This window comes from Xenia sp. Carnegie-2017, unplaced genomic scaffold (assembly GCF_021976095.1).
Source record: "Xenia sp. Carnegie-2017 unplaced genomic scaffold, XeniaSp_v1 HiC_scaffold_22, whole genome shotgun sequence".
NCBI classification, from domain to species: domain Eukaryota; kingdom Metazoa; phylum Cnidaria; class Anthozoa; order Malacalcyonacea; family Xeniidae; genus Xenia; species Xenia sp. Carnegie-2017.
This window is the reverse complement of record NW_025813485.1, coordinates 16,189,015-16,211,671: the sequence shown is the minus strand read 5'-3', so window position 1 is coordinate 16,211,671 and position 22,657 is coordinate 16,189,015. Positions and strand designations below refer to the sequence as shown.

The 22,657-nt window shown below is 30.9% G+C and overlaps 3 protein-coding genes and 1 long non-coding RNA gene across 4 annotated transcripts; all 4 read left to right on the top strand.

The window, feature by feature from the left end:
• Nucleotides 1-542: 542 nt before the first annotated feature.
• Nucleotides 543-2,912, top strand: LOC124445575 (protein KIBRA-like). The gene is made up of 5 exons (XM_046996303.1): nt 543-759; nt 1,919-1,959; nt 2,394-2,462; nt 2,537-2,634; nt 2,749-2,912. The coding sequence occupies exons 1-5, from the start codon at nt 629-631 to the stop codon at nt 2,818-2,820; spliced, it is 411 nt and encodes a 136-aa protein (XP_046852259.1). The 5' UTR covers nt 543-628; the 3' UTR covers nt 2,821-2,912.
• Nucleotides 2,913-3,305: 393 nt separating this feature from the next.
• LOC124445573 (protein KIBRA-like) lies at nt 3,306-10,918 on the top strand. The gene is made up of 13 exons (XM_046996301.1): nt 3,306-3,568; nt 4,279-4,539; nt 5,749-5,921; nt 6,776-7,637; nt 7,760-7,831; nt 7,995-8,075; nt 8,257-8,337; nt 8,442-8,705; nt 8,871-9,038; nt 9,134-9,280; nt 9,630-9,770; nt 9,904-9,986; nt 10,485-10,918. Exons 2-13 carry the CDS (start codon nt 4,399-4,401, stop codon nt 10,564-10,566), a joined length of 2,295 nt encoding a protein of 764 aa, XP_046852257.1. The 5' UTR covers nt 3,306-3,568; nt 4,279-4,398; the 3' UTR covers nt 10,567-10,918.
• Nucleotides 10,919-12,929: 2,011 nt separating this feature from the next.
• On the top strand, nt 12,930-14,230 carry LOC124446339. Its single transcript, XR_006948405.1, has 2 exons — nt 12,930-13,248; nt 13,845-14,230. It is a non-coding gene; the product is annotated as an uncharacterized LOC124446339 (long non-coding RNA).
• Nucleotides 14,231-17,772: 3,542 nt separating this feature from the next.
• On the top strand, nt 17,773-21,436 carry LOC124446632 (protein Wnt-5a-like). Its single transcript, XM_046997478.1, has 5 exons — nt 17,773-17,916; nt 19,328-19,403; nt 19,661-19,923; nt 20,039-20,334; nt 20,477-21,436. The coding sequence occupies exons 2-5, from the start codon at nt 19,333-19,335 to the stop codon at nt 20,945-20,947; spliced, it is 1,101 nt and encodes a 366-aa protein (XP_046853434.1). The 5' UTR covers nt 17,773-17,916; nt 19,328-19,332; the 3' UTR covers nt 20,948-21,436.
• Nucleotides 21,437-22,657: the final 1,221 nt, after the last annotated feature.

The window sequence follows — 22,657 nt, the reverse complement described above, 5'->3', positions numbered from 1 at the left end:
GAAGCGCTTAAAAATAGTTACATAAGTCTTGCTAAAAGTGAAAACGCAAAAAAAGACATTCCGTATTTTGATATATTTTTCAAGATGAAAATTGTAAGTTATTGTAAAATCTCTCAAAGCTAAAATACAGAAAGTCACTTTTAGTGCGTTTTGTAGACTTGTTATGTCTCACGCAAAAGTGTGTGAAATTCTTTCGTTAATTGCCACTAAAGTAAGTGACAACACATCATTTAAAAAAAAACAAATTGTTTGTCTCAGCGAAATGCGACAAAGAACTAAACACAGTATAATGAGAATGGAACTTTTCATAAATTGAACTGGTGAAACGCGTTGGGCATATTGCTTTATGAAAAAAGTATTTTAAAATAGGATAGCTAAAGGTATCAACCAATTTCTGTACACACTTGCTGCATCTTTAGGAGGAGTCGGAATTTATGAATTGCATTCCATCTACCTTAAATGGTTTAATCTAATTGTTAAATGACACTCACTTTGAAACGACTGTGCCAAATAAGGTATGCATAAATTTGTATAATTTATTCAACACCGTAGTTAACGATGATATGTAAAGAATATGGCGAAGAATAGTTTCATGTAGTGCGTTGCTTATCGTTTTTTCTAATATATCATGCGAAGAAGCAGTAGTCACGGCGAAGTTCCATTACCCGATGGTTGGGAAAAGGGTGTCGATTCGGCCGGACGTACATATTTTATTGATCATGTCAACAAGAATACGACTTGGATAGATCCTCGCGACAGGTTCTGTTCTATCATATTTTAATAAAATGAATGCATCGATATATTAAAAGTTCTCTGTCTCTTCGTTTTATACACAAGCCATTTCTTAGCCAAAGAATTAACGTTTCTAAAACGTGTTTGATGTTAGCTCGATTTATATTTGGTATTTTTTATTCATTCACACTTGAATAAAGTTAGTTCAACATCAAATACTTTCAATATTTTCGTAATAATATTGTCATTTCATCTTTTGCTGTGAAACACATAGGAACATTCATTCTCACATAATAAGCTTTAAATAAATTATTTCCAAGTCCATAATTCACCTGAATGAGTTTAATTTATCAAGTTAACTGTACGGATTGTCTACCATTTATCATTTAGAAATACTATTTTGAAAGAATGTAAGGAATTACATTTTTCATGCTTTTTGTTTAACAAAATTGTTATAACCTAAACTGGTTACATCGTCATAAAGTTTTTATCGTTACTTGTGCCTGTTATTAAACTTCTCCTTACAATTTACCAGTACATATAATACTTTTGAGGAAAAAGACATGGTTCGTTATGCCTTCCGAACTTTTCTGATGTTTGTAGTTGTTGTCGAAAATTTGCTGTTTTTGCTGTTTTTTCTGTTGTCGTTGATAATTATATAATGATACGAGTATCTTGAAAGCGAAACTTTTCAGTTTGATAGCTTTCAATATTTGTCGTGTTTATCAAATTCTTAAAATGCATTTGTTAAAAGTTAGTGTTTTGTATTTGGCTGTGGGTTTGTTGAATGTTGCGATTCAATCGTAGTTTTTTGTTCAAACCAGTTCAGAATCATCATGCATTTTGATATAAACTGTCCTTTATTGCTGTAGTGTAAGAGATTAGGACCCAAATGATAATGATTTTGAAAATACATATCTTGTTTTTTTTAAGTTTATTAACAATCTCCAAGTAAATTTTGACGCCAAGTATTAAGAAACTGGCAACTGCAAATAATAAAACCTTAATTTGACTAAATTTATTCTTATTTAAATGTTGTTTGGTTATTTTCATTATGATATTATTACATGAATGGTTTCACAAGCATTTTAAACCATGGTTTTATTTGCTTAATCTATTATGGTATGGATGTGTTTAAAATAAAATCATTATTTAAATTTAATTATAATTTGCTGTGCATTTACAGGTTGACAAAGCCAATGACCTTTGCTGACTGCGTTGCTGATGGTATGAACAAAATAGATTTTAAATGATGGAGTTGATCTTTAATACCAAGCATGTAATATGTAATTTGATGACAATTCTTGCACAGTTCATTTACATATTTGTGCTAAATTTAACCACAAAGCTCTAAAAATATGTTTGAATGAATTTAAGAGCAACAGCTGAAAGCACTTCTGGTTTTATCAGCTTGTTTTTTTTAAGATATTTTCCACATAGTTATTGACATCTACAAATAGAAGATTTATTATCTTGAATTGTCAAATGTCTATACCGTGGCTTGTTCTGTATTCAAGATGTTAAAAATATTTGTGTTTATTTTTCAAGCATCAAGAGTTTTTAAATAATGATTATGCACTTTGTATTGTTGTAATGGTTTACACTCATTGTAAGAACTACCTTTGACATGTCAATATTTCATTTTAACATTATATTTGCAGAACTACCATTTGGCTGGGAAGAAATCACAGATGCATGTAATAGAACATATTATATTGACCATAACACTGGTAATTTGTGGTGAATATTTTCTCAATCAATAAATTTTTCTTGGCACTTAGCAAAAGTGGTCTGTTTTGTTTAGGTAGTACACATCTTAAAGATCCAAGACGGCAATGGCAAACAGAACAAGAGCAGATGCTTAAAGATTATTTAATGGTTTCCCAAAACAACAACCTACAAGTATGTAGTGTGTCAATGGTATTTTTAATCACATATTTTGTGGTTTATTGTAGGAAAATTTAGTTTCTCTATGTTTGCTTTGCCTTCTGAAATTGTCATGATTTTCCATTACAGGCAAAACAGGATGCTTTGATTATGAAGCAACAAAAATTGCATTTGGCAGAAAAAGAGGTATTACAAAACTGAGGTTTTTCACTGTTAATTTATGAACTTTGTACATCTTTCTGGTATAAAGTCTAAAAAGTATTTTAACTTCCTGCCAGTACTTGTATCTGATGTCAAAAGGAAAAAAAAATAGTGAAGCGAATGGCATACATTTTAGTAGTCTTCCATCAAGCAATAATTTGGAAACATCTCCAGGGAGTACAAGCTGGTCTACTTTACATGAAGATGATAATTTTACCGAAGATCTTGACAATGAAATTGCAAATTCAAGATTAAGAGTAAGCTGTCAATAATATATGTAGTTTGTATGTAGTGTAAAGTGTGTTTTATGCCACTATGGAGTCAAACAAAGTTTTAACTGTAATTTGATCTGCAAGTTTGATTTTTTTCACTCAATTGCTTACAAAATGCAATCTATAAAGTGTTTTGAAGAGCGCACCAGTCAACTTTTCTTACACCATAAGATTGATGTAAAATCATCTGGCATTGTTTAGGTGGCAAGGTTAAAGAATGATATTGCAGGTGTCGATGAGGAGATTTCATCTCAAAAGTCTGGTGTCAAAACTTTAAAAAATTTCGATGATAAACAAAGAACTGGAAATAACGGTTGTGATAAGTTTGTGAGTGATACCAATCTGATGGAGTTTCAAAATAATGAACAGTATGTGGAAAATGAAGAAATTCAACCACAAAACACATCCAAGATCTTATTGCTTCTAAAAAGAAGTTTTCCACTCATTCAGAAACTGAGGAATCTAAGTCAAAAAAGGTTGGTGTTATGCAAGTCTGAATTTTTTCTGGATAAAATTGTTTTAGTTTTTTTAACAGGTAAGACTGATAAATGTACCAATAAATCCCCTACATTGATAAATGTACCAATAAATCCCCTACATTGATAAATGTACCAATAAATCCTTTACAGATATTTTTTAATTGTATGATGAATCCAACTGTTGGAATTGAAATTTTAAACTGAAAATTTGTTCTTCTTGTAGTTTTTTGTTTTTGATGAAGGGGTAATAAAGCATTCTGACATAAAAGTATTGCGTTTAATTAGGTTACCAAAAATGTGAAAATTTCTTCCTTATCGAAATCTTCATTTAAAACAAAAGCCTTATAAAGAGACACACATTACATGAAGACAAAAATTTAAAACTATTTTGGGTTTTGTGCATGTAGTGATTATAACTTTACTGTAAAGCCACATAATGTTTGTTCTCGTCATTATTTTGAATGTATTTGATTTTGTAGTCAATATTTCATCATTTCTATTCCATTCTATGCATAACATACATGTTAATGATAGTATAATGAACATCGCGATTGTCATTATGTAAGTCTGGCTGCATGTGGGGGGCTCCATGTCGTGTTTGTTAAAGAATCTTTATCGTCTTTAAGAATATCGAATTTAATTCCAAACCTCGTGCGTGTTTAAAATTTTTCCCATTTTATGTGAACTTAGGCTATTTTGTTTTCTAGGGAAGTTTGTCAAAATTAAGTGGATATGGATCGGATGTTTCGTTATCTTCTTCATACTCAGAACTCCCTCGGCCACAGTTGGAAAGCAATTATGAGCACGTTTTAGCAAGTATTGCTCAAATGAAGAGAGAAATCGATGTTCTTGAACAAAAATTAACAATTTACAATACGCGAGATTTAGGTCATCTTGTTAATGAAAGGAAAGAATTGTTATGTCAGTTACAACGATCTTCACATATTGAAAAAGACATACAGAAAAAGGTGAGGATACATGAAATGAAGTGGGTGTTTTTGAGGAATGCAATTTCCACTATTTCCCTCTCAATTTTTGTGTGTACATGTTGTAATGTATGATGGTTTTATTATCAATGAAGTCATAAACCATCTTGTACTTCCAAATTAAACCAACGTAAAGGCGATACATTTTAACGAGAAGCCCATATCTTGATTTTTTAATTTTTGTTGTGACTTATGATGAAGATAATTTTTTTAAATTCTTGAAATATTTAATTCAGATGATTGCAATAGTTTAGTTTCAAAGGATTCATATCACTATACACGCACCTATAGCCCATACTTGAGATAAACGAATTTTTTTGGGCAAACAGGAACAAAATGGAATTTCCGAATTATTCAAAACTTGTTATTTCCTTCCTTAGATTGCTGGAAAACTTGTGTTTCATCGTAATTTGTTGCATTTTTCTTCAACCAATAAAAATTTAAGTTGTACAAATACAACACACAAAATGATAAATCATTTGTCCTTCATGATCATATTTTTACAAATTTTGCAGGTTTTTGCGATCATGTTCAGAGTGATTTTCTTAAATTATTGTAAAACTTAATTCTACTCGGTTTTTATTTTGAATTTACTCAAATAAATATCAAAAACGATTTATAACAACGTAGATATTTTTGAAGGATATATCACAAAAACACGAAACATTTATCGAACACAACTATCATGTTAATAGCTTGCGTGTTTTTGACTTAATAACTGTAAATATTTGCAATTTTTAGACTGATTTAAGGTTGAAGTTGCCTTTGTATCCTCGATTTTGCATTTTAAGTAGATCCGGTAGATATATATCCATTGTATAAACTTGCAAATCGTATATGTGTGTTTATAATAAAGACAAATTTCTCTCACGGATTTTATTGAATGTAAATCAGCTATTTTATCCAGCAATAATTATTATTTTGTTGTATTAGATGCTTTGAATAAGTGTGAAAGACACCTTTAGCATTTAATTATGGAATGAAATTTTCTTGTAATGTAAAATACTTTATGTGATAGATTCATTTAGAATAATAACTTTACGTACTGACAAATTTAAGTTAATGATATGATATCTTTAGTATTTTGTATAAAATTTCGACTGTTTGAGCAGTTAGCAAGTATTGCTACACTTGGAAAGCAGTTTATAAAAATCTTTATGAAGACTTACCAAATTATTCTTTATTTGACAGATGGCTTTAGAAATCGAAATTAAGAAAGTTTATGAAGAGTTAAGATTGACACAGATGGATCATGAAAGAATAATGGAGGAAAAGTATTTGTTGGAGATGCGCAGAAATTCTTTGATTAAACTTCTCGCGGAAGCAACGAGAAAAAGTAAATTGTTGAACGCTCAATTAAGAAAGTAAGTAAGAAATAATTTAAATAACCCAGTTACCATTTGGAATCTACATTGAAAGGAAAAAGATCAATTTGAACATAAGATTGATCATTATTTTCATCTCTATTCATAATTCAAGCAACCATTAATTGAGACATGTACATATGCGAATTTGAAATTTTGTAAAAGATAGGATATGCTAAAATTGCCCGGATGTACTTTTGGTCAAAAAGATTTCAAAAGTTATCCATCCAGTTGAAAGAATTTATTGAGTTCAATAAATTGTCGTTTTGAACGGAATTATTACCGGAACGATTAAACGTTTTTTTACGTTTTTTATCTAACCGTGAGAGAAAAACACATTTATCTCATTTGTGAAGTTCTCAATATCGTGTTTTTAAAGTGGAAACATGTGTTTCTACGTTTCTACAAAGTATGTACTTTTTCTAACTTAACGTTTCTCATCTTTAACGTACGTATAGAAGTATATTTATTGAGTTGTAATGACAAGTGTTATGTTATTAATGTCTGTTTAAAACATTTTACACATTTCAACGATCTTCTGTTTACAAATATCCATTTTATAACAAACATAATATCCATGAATTTGTAAAGATTGTTCGGCCAAACAACATTAGCAGATAAAAAATTATTATTTTGGCAAGCCTTGTATGATAATACACAAAAATACATAAATTTCATGTTTTTATTTTTTGTACAATACTGGTGATAAGAGTTTATTTGTTCGGCGTTGATTGTTTAACGACCATTAAAATTTCGTATGTATAAGTTATCATTCTTCGCCCTAATTCATCCATATTTACCCTCAAGCGTTACTATAGTAACCATCTCACTCGATATTTTATTTCTATGTGTAGTATATCTGGCAGTGTTCAGTCGCTATCGTCAAGCTCAAGTAAAGGTTCATTAAACTCAAGTCGATATGCCATCAGCCATGAATCTTTATCTTCGAGTCGAAGTTCAATGTCCCATAACAAACATTGTGAACGTAATGAAACAAATTTTCGTGAACTGCATCAACGTGTAAACTCTATCTTACAGGGAATATCATCAACGTCTACGCCATTAAAAATTCTTACATCTCAAGGAATAAGTTTACAAAAATCAACATCTAAAGATTCACTTTCGATATCCTCTGTTTCTCCTCCTCAATCTCCATCACCAGATAAATCATTCAACACTGACAATACTCGTCGATTTCATTCGGACTTTGATGAAATAAACGATCGTGTTTCTTTGCATCCCGATTCACTCTCTCTACCTTTAAAAAATTTTCGCTTTGGTAACGAGACAAATACATCGTTATCGCCCATCACTGAAGGTATTCCTTCTAGATGTCATTCAGTTAACAAAGGAGTTTCAGCTGCTGTATCAGACGAGAGTGTTGCTGCTGATAGTGGAGTATTTGTTTCTTCTATGGAAAATTTACGTCGTCAGAACAGTATGAGATCCACCAGACAAAATAGTGACGATGACGGTGCTGAAATACCTCAAATTAAAATTGGTTTAGGATACGTTGAAGAAAAAGAACAATTATTGGTTTATATAGATGAAGCATATAGCTTACAGTTACTATGTCCATACGAAGGTTTTGGTGCAAAGATTTCCTTGAGTATTTTACAGCATTCTTCAGATAGACTTACGTCGGAGACCACTGATGTTTGTAAAAATTTACAACGAGCTGTTTTCTCTGAGAGGTTTCATTACTCATTGCCAATGGTAAATATGAAATATTGTTTAAATATATTTTTGTAAAGTGATATTAAATATATCTCAATTTTAAGTATTGCATGACTGAAAAATTTTACCGTAACGAAAGCTGGAATTCATTTTTTTTTCAGATAAAACTTAGAAAACAAGTTTTACAAATCTTTGTTTTGATGGTCGATGATAAAAATGAAGAATCTGTGATGGTAAGTTCTCAGAAAAATGATTTTCATTTAATTTTTTTATTTAATTACGAGATTCATTTACAAAATATTCTTGTGATCTCGGACATGTGGTGCCGTTTAAAGGCTTTTCTTCAAAATTTGTTGATTAACTTCAATAATAACGATGACATTACTTTATGTTTAGGGCTTTTGTCAGATGCGTTTAGAGGATTTTAACGTGAAGTCATCGGTTACTTTCTTTTGGTTAACTCTTCTCACACCAAACGTGAGTTGGAAGATGATGTTTATAATTATTTTTTGTTTAACAACGTATTTCACTATGCCATTTATTCTAAAAACAAAAAATTTTTGTACGTATACTTGTTGGTAAACTTGTTGTTAAACTTCAATGCTTTGTGTTGCTTCATTGCATTCTCATTAATCTTGATCAATTTTTTATCCTCCAGGCTGAAATTTGGAAACAATCAACCATAATTCCCTTTGCAATGAATTACAACATTTTATCATCTTATCCTTTACCCTCACAGGTAGATGAATTTAACTCTACTTTAAACATTTCTAGTATCGGTCTTTGCTAAATACATGTATTTTAGGAAAGTTTTTTCATAAAATATTGATTTTCTTTCTTCAGGTTGGCGATATTCCAAATGCAGCTCAGTCAAGTGATAAAACAAGCCATAATTTATCCTTAAATTCGTATGAATCGTGTCTTGATGCATTAAAACAAAGTTCGTGCATGCGCAGTAACGATTCACTGAGTAGTGTACATAGTCAAGAAAGCGGCTTGGAGAAGGATAGTCGTTCACAGACATCAGGTTCTTTGTTAGAGAAAATGTCTCAAGCAATTGCAAAACGCAAGAACTCAGATCCACACACAGAGATTTGTCGTATTGAGGTGAATATTTTCACGTCACTATTATTTCAGTTTTGACTGACTAAGATTTACTTTTGACTAATTGTTGTTATTGATATATTCTATATTTTTAGTTTTATGATAATTGATTTCTTATTGTATTGTGTGGGATGTTCTATAAATATAAATGAATTATACTCATTTTAGTGTGAAGAAGGACCAATGCCTTGGAACTTGACAATGACAGACTTTCAAAGACGTCAAATTACGGTAAATCGCAGTAACTCCGACTGCACAGCGAAACGTATGACTGGTAACTGCACCAATCATTTTATTCGACACTGTGTCGACAGAACAAGTATCAGACGAAAAACGGTAAATTCTTGAAGTTTTGTAACCCCTTACTACATATCCAAAACTTTAGTTACATCAATTGTATTCTCAAAATTCTTACTATTTCTTTTGAACAGCGACCAGTATCTTGGCAACAACCTCCATCTTGGATACAAAGCAGTACAATTGGTCAGCAGTTGCCTCAACAAGGAAATGAAAGCTTGATGGCAAGTAAAGCACAGTCAGATATTGAACATGAGCTTGAAACATCGAAAATAAAACAGGTTTAATTAACTATTTTATTCTAAAATGTTCACTTTACAGAATGTCTATTGCTTCATTCTATGTTTGAAACAGCCTTCGATGGTCGAAATTTTTTAGCTAGTTTTTGTACTATGTAAAGTCTTAAAGTTCCCATTCAACATGATATAGCAAATAGCTAAATTCATTGTTTAAAACTTTTAAAAATTAGCCTCTACAGACTGTTTTGTCCGTATTGAATTCATCCTTGCAATTATTCATACACAAAATATAACTTACCGTAATCTGAGCACCACAGTCTTCTTCATAGATTGCTCCATAAAATATGACAAATTTGTTTTATATATTCACATAATGATGTGTGTTATGTAGATGCAATTTTGTATGGAAAATTCTCGCCATCAAGAAATAAAAAGAATCATGGAGAACGCTGAAAGTAGCGAATCATCTCAATTGCCTCAATTGTTTGAAAAGAATAAAGATTTTAGAAAGTTTTTAAATGAAGCTGAAAAGGTTTGTCCATGTATATATAATTATATCGTAATTATGTATTATGTAATTATATTATAGTAAGATTGTAATAATATATATTACAATATTATATAATAAAGAAACAGATAGTAAAATAAATTTATTTTTATTTCAGCAATCATCTTTACAATACTCTCCCTCATCTAATGAATCTTTGTCACAGAGGTTTACTAAAGAAGAGAAAATGAAAAAATTTAAGTAAGATAACACAGATGAAAGAGTAATAGCTAAATAAACTTATTTTTCGATGTAAAATAGTTTTATTATATTTTTCTTTCCTGCTCATCTGTATCCATTTATGCACCATTTATCACCCTTATTTCTATTGTTCCTTCCATCACACTCTCCATCTACCATTTACTTTTATCCTCTATCCCACTCACCTCTCTACATCTACCCCTCTATGCCACTCACCTTCCTACTTTTATCTCCTCTATCCACTCCCATCTACCATGCCACTCACCTTCCTACCCTCTATCCCACTCACCTCTCTATCCACTCTATCCATCCCACTCACCTCTCTATGCCACTCACCTTCCTATCCATCCCACTCTCTACATCTACCCCTCTATGCCACTCACCTTCCTATTTTTATCCTCTTTATCCCACTCACTTCTCTACATCCACTTTTTCTATCCCATTTAGCTCCTTACAGCTCTAACCACTATTTATAACTTTCTTGCATTTGCATTTCAGAAATAAAATGGACTTTATTACAAGTTTACGCCTTCGTGTTCCACAAATGTCATCAGATATGGAAAAACCATGTTTAGTTTAGAATATGACATGGGTTGTTTTAAGTAAAATTTATAGAAAGACAATGTATGTATTACAGATGTATTGATAACAAATTGGACTTAATTATATAAATATAGAAAGACATTTTATACGACACTAAACATTCACAACAAACGTATGATAAAGACTAATTATCATGAAACATTGACAAAAGGGCTAGCATTGTCTAAAATAATATTTATTCCTTTATATTTGTTGAATCAATTCACCATATTGTTTGATATTAGCGACATTTTACTATTGTAAATAAAATATTTTGATGCAGTTGTATGTATCAATAAACCAATGGACTCTAAATAATTTACAGTTATATCGGAGTCATCAATATGAAAGTGTTGCAAATTTTATTGTAGTTTGAAAATTTTCTCAATTTGAATTGTTATTTACGCCAGTAACATGGGGGTATACGTTGAAAACTCCGTTGTAGTGGTTATTACGATGTGTGAAAACAAAAAGTTTGTTGCGAATGTGTGTGTGTATGGCAGAAGCTGAGTAAATAGTAATTATAAGATGTCTGTGGATCGTAGTTTTGTTTAAAATTGTATAAGATAACCATTTAAGTCAAGATAACTATATATTACATGAAAAGTGTGTTGTTGACTTGAGAAAATTGCATTGTTGTAGGTTTGTGGCGATATCTCTTGCATGCTACGTGTAAAGATAACTGCATTTTTTTGTTAGAGCAATCAACTAAAATCTTTTGCATAAAATGATAAAATAGAACAAATGTGACAACAAATCAATCAGAGTATGAGATTTTTCTTTCACATTTTTTTGTAAGTTAGGTACAAACCATCCATTCTGTACATGCATAGCGATCTTATTTAGTGATATAGCTTTTTTTCTCGTTCTAAACACTAAAACTGTGGAATATCAATCTGAAAAGAACATGCAAGACTCTATATCAGCTGAATAATCATCGAGGACTGTCATTTTTCTGGCATTGGAGATATGAAACAAATTTAAAATACTTAATAACTCGAAACCGTAGTTGACTGCAGAGACTCTCAGAGAGTTATTTAGAAAGTCAATAATTACTACAGAGACTGTCAGAGAGTTATGTAGAAAGTCAATAGTTACTACAGAGACTGTCAGAGAGTTATTTAGAAAGTCAATAATTACTACAGAGACTGTCAGAGAGTTATGTAGAAAGTCAATAATTCCTACAGAGACTGTCAGAGAGTTATGTATTCCTACGGTAACACGTAATTCAATGCTCTTTTTATAAACTTCGCCGGATCACTCTGTCTCTGTTCACAATATAATTCTATCAATGTGTAACCGTACGTCCTGTTCCCAAGTGCAGGAGTCACCATTGCACTCTGGTGATAAACGGGAGGGCACATACATGTTTATGTAATATATTGTATCGCGCAGTTTATATAAATTCTAACGTACGCACTGCGTATCACGTCTTAAAGCAGCTCTGGTTGAGGTCCGGAAATCGATAAATAGTTAAACAGGATTTTAGAGGTAAAATACCTGTTCTCAACGGTTTGAGACAACTTAATCTTGAGTATGAATGTTTTTAATGCCGGCTTATTTTATGTAAACATGATCAATTTCTGGATCTGGGAATACAGGCAAATTGATTTTGGTGAGCAAGTTGATTCTTGTGAGCTTTAATTCAAGCTTTTTAGCATAAAAAATTGAAATTATCATATTTCGTTAGTTATCACAATTTACAATGATGATATGTTATTTATACGAATTTTTAACTTATAGTTTTGGTCGTCATACTTATATAAAGCAAAGATAATAGATTTTCATTTAATTTTTCGTGTGAAATTCACGCTGTATCGCGAACAAATACAAGAAGCTATGTCTGATAATTTCTCAAGTTGCATGGAGACTCGAAGCCTGCAGTATTTAATTAAAGCTTCCCCTTTTATGTAAGGAAATCGATGTAAACTCGTGGATTTACCACGTGTGGAGAAATATTTCTAATCGACGCAGGAAATAATTGGGCCTAGAGGGCATCGTAAATAGGATTTTTTTCAGCTTACCTAAAAAACTGATTTGTAGTTAAGATTGGATTGAATGACAACCAGTGTGCCGTGTTTAGTTAATGAATACTGTGGTCGTATTTAAAACACGCTTTTCAAAGACGAGTCTTTTTGTTTGCTACTGTATAATGTATATGAAATAAAATTATATTCTTATATATATATCTTTATAGTCTTGAGCATTATTTACAATACAATTGCAGTTTGTGAAGGAGATTTTTTGTCCTAGGACTTTCTTTCTGGTTTTTGTATTTAAAGGAGTATGCTAAACATAGACATACGCATTTTTTGTGGAAAAAATTGGTTTTGATTCTTTGCGCTTGTTCCTGAAAAGTAGATTTTATGCACTTAGCCTCTCAGACTTGTCATTAACCTTGGGAATTTTTCAATACATTCAAAACTTGAATCTACTCAACAAAAGGTGAACTTCAAGCTGTGAAACGCTTGTGGAATGTGGTTTACTATAACAGCATCAAAACATTTTTCAGAGATCAAAATTTGTTCGTAAATCATCATTGTCCAGTCTTCAACGCTCGCACGAAAATACCTTAATGTGTTGGTCTTGGTCTTTGATGAACAATTTGGCAATATTACAAACAAACAACCATTACGAAACGTATTGCATAACTAAAATGTCGAAATCCCATGACCTCAAGGTGAATATTTGAAATTTTTCAAAATTTCGTAAATGTTGTCAACATTTCACTTCAAAATTTCTCATTTCATAGACAAAGGTACTATATTAGACAAAGGTACTATATTTACAAGATGCGTACAATATGGAAGAGTATAATTGAGTATAATTGCAAACATTTAAATTTGTTTCAATTTCCAAAGTCCGAATTTGGATAATCACATACCTTAACCCATTAATGTTTTTATTATTTTTTTATTTTTTTTTTACAATAAAAGAAATAATAGAACAGTTGTTTGTTTCTTGATAAATAATTGTTTCTATGTTATGTTTTCCAGAAATATTTTAGTGGGGTGAACTAAAATACAGATAAATTCTTCTATTTATTACAACTTTTATAAGGCTATAGTTTAAAATTAAAATGTTTTCACTCGAATCTTACATAAAATAAAATACATTCAAAAAAAGCATGTAATTATAACTTGATACTAAAAAATTTTGTTTGATTATTTGCAGTTAAACCATACAATATAAGAATGTTGCTATTTTTTTTATTTTTTTATACAGCTCAATTAAAGTGAGATACATCGCTCACATGCATCTAATTCCGTTTTCCAGGGACAGCAAATTACGAGTCTCCCACAGTATCGAGTCGATCTTTGTTATTCTCCAGTCCTATCCTCACTAAAAGTTCAAAATCTTCACAGCATGTGCTGTAAATGGCTTACTTCATTCTAAAAGTAAAATATACTAATCTTTCCAACATACATTTGTTTACGTGTGCGGATACAGTTCGAACTTTTACAGTTAAAAGTAAAGTTTTTACGCACATGTTCATATTATGTCGCACGTTTATCAATTGTCATTGATTTTCAACAGTCTAGACAGTAATGGCTTTACTCTAAACTGCCACAGGGAAGGTTTATGAACGCATGCGCACTTGCATATTTGCTTTCAGCCTGTGTATTATATATCACAAATCATTAAAGAAAAAAATTCATTAATTGCCTATAAAGGAAGATATTACAGTTAGTTGTTGACATGCAACTCTGATAGCTCGCATTTCTTTCAATGAAATATTTTGCAATTTATTTTAACTCCTTCGGTTCATTAAAGCAGGTATTTTATGAGGTCACGGGTAAACTTTACCATAAAGGTATATCCGTCATTTAAAGGCCACACTGTGACGGTGTCAACTTTCTTGAGGGCATAAAAATGGTTTTAAAGTGCAACATTAAAAACAAAATCAACTTTCTATAAAAGTGTGAAGATTAAAAAACACAGACAACACATAAACTTAGTGAGAAGATATTAAAGATTAATCTTGTATTGTTGATTAAATAATACTATTTAGTCTTAGTCGTAAAAAAAGATGTGCCTGGGTTAGGTTAGATGAAATAACTTTCCAATGTGTTTGCTTCTAAATGAACAAAATATGAAGCCGAGCTAGGAAAATGAAATCAATTTATCAAAAATACCCATATGAAACTCTATGCTTTATCATAAATTCTAATACACACTGAGAGTGATGAAAAATAATCGTGTCAGTTAGTGGAAAGAACATTTTCACTTGTTAAAAAATTAATGACAGGCATTGGCCAGCTTTCTTTAAAAAATGCTCCAATTTTTATAAATTAAATTGTATGTAAGTAAATAAAAAATTTAATCTATCCGTTCATCTAAGTAACTCGATCATCGCTCATACAAATGGGTTATAAATAAGGTAAGTTAGGAAATGCTACAGGACAACACATTTTGTCACACCTACACACATCTACACAGTTGACACAAGTAACAAATTATAAAACATTTATTGTTTTATATTTTTCATTGAACAACGTAGATGCGCTGTTACAGGAGTAACACGTGATTTATATTGCTTACGTTTATATAATCCAAGAACGATTTTTAAATGACAGACTTCTCTAGCTAACTTTTAAGTTTTTAGAAATCCATAAGTTGCAAAAGCAAAATTAAAAAATTTTTGTTGCTTTAAAGTGATTAACGACTTTCTAGGAAAATTTTTCCAACAATGTAATTCATCTTTACTTCATTAAATCACATAATTGGAGCATTTTGAAATGGAAACTGGAGTTTTTTTGGCAGAGTTCTTTGCACTTGCAATTGTTGTATTGTCAAATCTCTATAATCTTGTTTGGAGATAATTGGATCTAAATGGAAGCAAGAACTTCTTCTTAGCTCAGCACTTAAAGTGTCTAAAGAAGCAACTGTCAAGCAAAAATATTTGTTTCAAAGCCGTTTCATTTCCTATTTCATAGTTGATTTACAAAAAAATGAAATTGAAATGATTAGCAAGTGATCTTCCGTCATCAACATAAAGCTTAAACTTTTTCTTTTTAAGTAATTGTGATTTTGGTGATTACAAAAATTTTTCAGTTTCAATAATGTCTAGAAACAAGTTCCTGTAAAAGTTTCGAGGCGCAGAAATTTCTTTCAAACCTAACTATGTAGCTGATTAAAATATTAGTCTGCATTGTTTCAAAACATTATGATGACAAAAAAAGATAAACTTGTGTAAAGTGTCTTATCAACATTAAAAATACAGTGTCTCAATGACTAAGTACATATCTGGGCTTCGTATTTCTAATTTTATCAGTGTTGAAGAAAACAGTTCGTAGACTATGTGTGAAAACAAGTACACTTTGTGAGTATCAGACTTCATAAAATCTTATCTATACGATTTCGTCTCCACATCTTGAAATTAATTATAAAATCTCTATAGAAACCGTAAACATTGCTAAACAAAACCTTGACATATTCGTACTGTTGCTATGGGATACTTGCATGTGACGTTGCCAGCTTGCAATTTTGGTCGTCATATGCAAATTTCAGCTCGTTAGCATATTTAATTCTTTAGAAAGCCATTGTTTATACAGTGATTGAAACCAAAATATTTTTGCACAGCATGACAACTGCGGGCTGGCTCTACTCCTGTTTGTGAGCTTGTAAAATTTTCATAATATTTCCACACTGTAAAATATCTTTCAATATTATTTGGTTCGTGATATCTGATTATTACATGGAAAGTGAGAAAACACTAAGACTGAAACGCGCATGATTTTAGCGATTCGTCTAAAGAACGTTAGCATATGTTGAATTTAACTTCTTATTTGACGAACACATTTTGTCAGCAGACAAATTTTTCAATCAGCACACCTTCACTTATGTCTCACAGTCTCAATTGCTTTCTTTCTGTCAGACGTAATGTTAGTGAAGTTATCAAGATTTTTCATACCTTTGAAACGAACGATCATTCATTACCTTAAAGAAATTAACTTTCTATAATCAATTCAAAACATTGCTCGTGGGAAAAATCAAAAATGTGTTACCTAGACACCCATTCATTTATTCATTCATTATAACATTTAAATGAATCACGTGACATATTTAGACCCGTACACTGAAAACGTTTTTGCTTTCAAGACAATCAGATAAAAAGAGATATTTATAACTTTAGTTTGACGGCTGTAGCTTCATTGTAATCCTGTGTAATAAATAGAAAATAGGAAATTCAAAAAGAAAAAAACCCATTTGTGTTCGATACACAAACTATCAAAAAGTTTTGGAACTAAAATAACCATTCCTTGCAACGAAATATATTTCATGTTTTACGTGGTAACGGGTCTGTTTGGTTCCATATATCTTTTATTGATCTCTGTCGCCATTGCCTTTGTTTTTATTAGGTACTCAGTAAAAAATTTGAATTCAAATTAAGGGACAAAGTTGGATACTTATATTTCAGCAGTTTTTATATGATGAATGCTCTTAGTGCTCTATATAAATTTTAAATTTGTTTATCTGTCTCACACAGCAAAAGGATCGCAATAAATGAATAAAGTTAAAATGCTGAACTTCGTTGCTTATCTCTGTTCATGACTGACTGCATTTGCGGTAAAGTAAATGCAACTATTTGAGCCAAATTTTCAACATGATGTAATTCTTCAACAAATCCAAAAGTCACGAGTTTTTTAAAAGACGACCATGTCACTTAACACACTTTCTTCTCATGTTTCAGACGTTCACGAGCTTAAATAAATACCATTTATGGAACTTTTTACTATGTTTGGAAAACTTTTAGATTTCCTAAATTTTTTCTTATGTGCCTAAAAAATTTATGAACTTTTAGCCGGTTTTAAAGCTTTTAGCTTAAAACTTCCGGCCGCCCTTAAGATTGCATGATTGTGGATAAAAAAATCGGATAGAAAGTTTAATGTAGACTTTCCTCATGATTTTACAGACGTCGCGCCATACAAAGTGCAAAACACGTATTTATTTCATTATGCAACACTTGACAACTAGTTATTACGTATGTGGCAATGACCATTATAAAGCATAGATGACCACCAGACGAACCATGGTTTAAATGCTAAATATCAAACAAGTATTTGATAATTTTATTTCAGATTTGCTTTATGATTATTGCTCTTATTTATAGTTTTATCAATTGTAATCTTTGTCAATTTGAACTCATATCACACTAATGGTATACATATTTCAACACATTTAATTAAGTAAAGATGTCAGGGCAATGAGTCGGTCAGTATTCGTTGAGATATAAAGAGCGAACAACATTAGGTCCTAAGTTCTCAGTTCTAACAGCTCGGCGGCTTTGGAAGTGCCAAGACAAATCGACAATTCATCAATTGCTCTTGCATCTTTTCATCTTCGGGTAAGTGTTAACAATGAAAATCAATTTTTGTAAAGTTAAGTTTTCATTGAGCTATAGCAAGCTTTGTCAGTTAAGAATATTTAGATGAACAAGAACTAAAGTACTTGATGACTTTCGGCTTTGGGTGCTAGAATTCCTAATTGTATGAAAAAAGTCCTTACTATCCTTGGTTTATTTGCACTTTTTCAGTTATTGTCATTGTTATGTTCAGATTGATGATTGCAGAACGTTTTAATAAAACAGATGATTTTAAAAGGAAAAACAAAATTAATTGAAACGTATTGAAAAATGAATCAAAACATACTCACGCAATCCAAAATGTATTTCTATGTAAACCATACAGCTGTTTGACATTCAAATAACACAGCAAAGAAGATTTTCATAAAACATGCATGAAAACAGACACATATGTGGTTACGTCCAAGTTGCGTTTTATATTTTAATTACTAGACATGACCATATTAGCATTTTGTCGTAAAAAATCACGATTTCAAGTTGTGTATTATACTGGTTTACTTCATTATTTAGTGATGACTTAACACATCGCAAAATTGTATATTGAAAGCTCACACTTTATCAAAACAAGTGGATTTAATGCACGAGGTGGTGCTATCATGTTTCGTGACTTGCCCAATTCACATTGAGACTTGTAAAATTTCAAACATTTTAATGCAACTCAGTGCTTGAAAAGAATAAGTATTTCATTGTTTGCCTTTTGAAAATTTGACTATTTTATTTTCACTGCAATCAAAATTCCTTGTACATTCATGAAGATTAAATTACAATCGCGTTGCACAAAACCACGACTGTATTTGAACGAAATAAATTACATCCACTAAATATGTCTAAGTTATACAATCAAAAGTTAAAGGATAAGAAAAATCCACTCTTCTTTCAGACATATAGTTGTACACCGTCAATATTTGGCCTTGATAAATATTTGTTTTGTTCAGTTAACAACGATAATGAATAGTTCCATACTTGGAATTCATAATTAAAGCGATAAAAAACCGTTTACATAGACATTTTTCATTTGTTTGATGTTATTTATATTTCATTTTTAAAAACTCCCCTATTCAGTGTTTGTTCCAGCACTGAGACACATGGCTTGGCTGAAATTCAGAATTCTCTAAAAGGATTGTGCTTTTTAATTACGATACAGTCGTATATAGACTTAAATTATTTTTCAATTTCCGGAGATGGAGTCTGGTTACAATATCACTCCAAAATAACATACATTGAGAAACACCAGTAATGTTTGTTAAATATTTAAAATACACCATACACCATACTCAATTTAAATATCGTAAAAGACACAGCTATAAACCAAACAAAATTTGACTCTGCTCTTAAATTCACATTTTTTTTGAAATTTATTGGTCTAACTGTGAACATGTTTGTTTCTTTTTAGAGATAATGAAGACCATTTATCAGTTGTTTCTCAAAGTATTTTTTATTATTTGTTTTGAACGACATTTTACCACAGTGTGAGTATAATTTTTATCATAAAAAAAAACTACTAATTTCTAAATGGAGTTGAATTATTTAAGTTCAATTTAATAATAAATATATTGACTTTTGGAAGCTAAGAAAAAAAATATTATTTAATATCGGGATGAGGAGGCTTTTCGTCAAAAATTTCGTCTTTTGATGCTGTTTCCTTGATGTATTGGTGATCATAATTTATTCATGACCAATATATAAATAATTGTTTCTTAGTTTATAAATAGTTTCACTTGTTTAGGTGGTCAATTGGCTTGCAGAGTATTTCCAATAAGCAAAGCGCAGGGCTTCTGTTTGGTCAAAGTGATCCAATATGTTATACATACACAGATTTGACTTTACCCCAGCGTCAAATCTGCCAAAGTGATCAAAAGTTAATGGCAAGTGTGATTGATGGTGTTACATTAGGAAAAGACGAGTGTAAAAGGTTGTTTAAAAATAACCGTTGGAACTGCGCTGACATTAACCAAGGCGCAACGGCCCTAGGTCACATGCGAAAAGCTGGTAAATTAACTTATTTGTCGCCCTTGTATAATGCATTCAAATATATAGTTTGAACATATTTTTTTATTTGGGAGTTGAGTATTTTTATTTCAGCTTTTTTCGTTTTATTTTTTAGCAACAAAAGAAGTTGCTTTTCATAGTGCTATTATTGCAGCTGGTATTGTTCATACTGTGGCAAGAAATTGCATGAGAGGAGATCTCTCAAGTTGTAAATGCAGTCGAGCAAGTCGGCCCCAAAGTTTACTTGCCAATTATCAATGGGGAGGATGTGGAGATAATATTCAGTATGGAGATAAATTTACCAAGAATTTTTTCCGTGATAACCGACTTCTTACTATTAATGGAAGTAGCGAAAGCAAGTTGGCTGCAAAGCTTCTCATGGACGATCATAATATTGAAGTGGGAAGATTGGTACGAGTTTTTAAACTATATCCTTAAAAAATTACAATTTTCTTCATCATTTACAAAACTATCAAATTATAAAAACGGCTTTGGAATTCAACGAAATTTAATGAATCTCAACTCAATGATTACTTTGTTGTTGTTTTTACAGGCCGTGGTTAACAACAAAAAGATCGTTTGTAAATGCATCGGTGCAACTTTTCAATGTCCTGTAAAAACTTGTTGGTACCAAGTTCAAGATTTTAAGCTCACTGGTCGAATTTTAAAAAAGAAATATCCCAAGGCAAAGAAAGCTACACTTTCAAGAAAGAATAACGGGAAAAAAGTGACTTTAAGAATAAAACAAAACGATTTAACAAGTCACAAACTTGACCTAGTTTTCACGGAAGATTCGCCATCGTACTGCAGCTCAAGAATGAACATCAACACAATGGGAACAGTCGGTCGAACTTGTGACCCAAACGGAAATGGTCCTGGTAGTTGCGACCGTTTGTGTTGCGGTAGAGGACACAATACTGAAAGTCGAGTTATCAAAAAAACATGTCATTGTAAGTTTACTTTTTGCTGTGAGGTAAAATGTCAAGTATGTAAAAAACGAATGAGGGTAACGGTTTGTCGTTGATAAACAACATCCAACGATAAATAATATTGTCATTGGGTGTTCTAGTACGTGTTATATATATATATTATATGTACTTCTATTTGGATTATGGAATTAATTTCAACTTTTGAAAAGAGAGCATCGTCGTCCTAAACGATAAAATCGTAAACAAACGAAATATTGTCAAATATTGATATATTTATGTATATTATGCTATTAGTTATCGAAATTTGCTAATTGCAAATTTTTCAATGTCAATTTTTATAAACACTGGCGATCTGTAACACTATGGAAAAAGCATAACTTTATAAATTATGCATTATATATACATTGAAGATGTAGTAATTATTCATCTTGAAAATATTCAGTAAAATTAAATGCAAAATCAGAACTTTTTTAATAATACAATGACTGTATTTAAAAATATAACATGATAGAATACAAAAAACCAATGGAAATATTTCAAAACACTTTTAAATAAAACGATCGACTCTTGTCGTAATAGCTATACTCTTGTCCAAATTTTCTTGGTTTATTTGTACTTCAGGTATTGTAAGTTGTTATTTTATACAAAAAAGTGTTTTATTAATACTATTAGCGATATGAGTAGAAGATTATGCGAGCCAGTGACAATGATTGCCATCAAAAATTTCTTCGAAACAATATTCTTGCTTGTGGTTTGTGAGAAAGAAACACAATCTACTTAAAAATTACTTCTCAGACAGAACAAATAAAGATATAACCGTTAAAACGTTAGCATTGCTTATATATATTAGAGCTTTTGTTTCCTTCATTGACTGAATGGCAAGTTAACTAGCGACACTGACATAAAAATCTCTTGAGATCAAATACTCTGTACTATTCAGTTGAGGGAGAGCTGAGTTTGAAGTTTACTTGAAATAGCGTAGCTGCAAGTACTCGAAGCACGTTTGGAAAGTACTTTAAATTTTCAAATAACGTGTTACTATTTTTGCACTAATTTTTTGTATTAAAAATTGATCAAGAAGAAGAATGCACACTGTTCAGAGATAACAAATAAAAACATCGATATATATGAAATATAATAATATCGTTGTCATGTTTGAACTGACACATACACTTGAAAAATGGTTGTCTTGAATGAACGAGAAAAACATCAAATAAATTAATTTTTTTAACCCAACTGTATTTTGTATTTTGCATAAAAATACTGATGTCAAACATTCAGTAGGTCCCAATTAAGAGAATATCAGCGGTCAAATTTTAAAATACTTTTTATCTCTGTTTCCAGATTCGACTGCATAATTTGCTTTACACCAGAAATCATAACATGACTTTTCAACAATGGTATTGAGTAAAATCTAGTGAGGCATTTGTTTAGATATTACTGTACCATTTCAAACGCTACAAAATAATGTATTAAAATCAATAAAATGGTCTGTACAATCATTCGATGGTCTACGGTAAATATACTGTCTGTGTAGGTTTTGTGATGACTGATTATACTAAACAAGTTAGTAGTGACTTATCCAAGGTAGGCCAAAATAAATTATATAGAGGATTAGACAATTATAATTATTCAAAAATTCAAAATATTTTAAACAATGCTGTTGGCTTAGAAATTTCTAAAGAAATTTTAGTTGAAACAATAGGATTTTCTCTAAAGTATTTTTCAATTGTAAACCATGGATCCGCTGCTACTAAGCATTAAGAACAATTAATGTTCCGTTAAATTTATATATTTTTTTATAA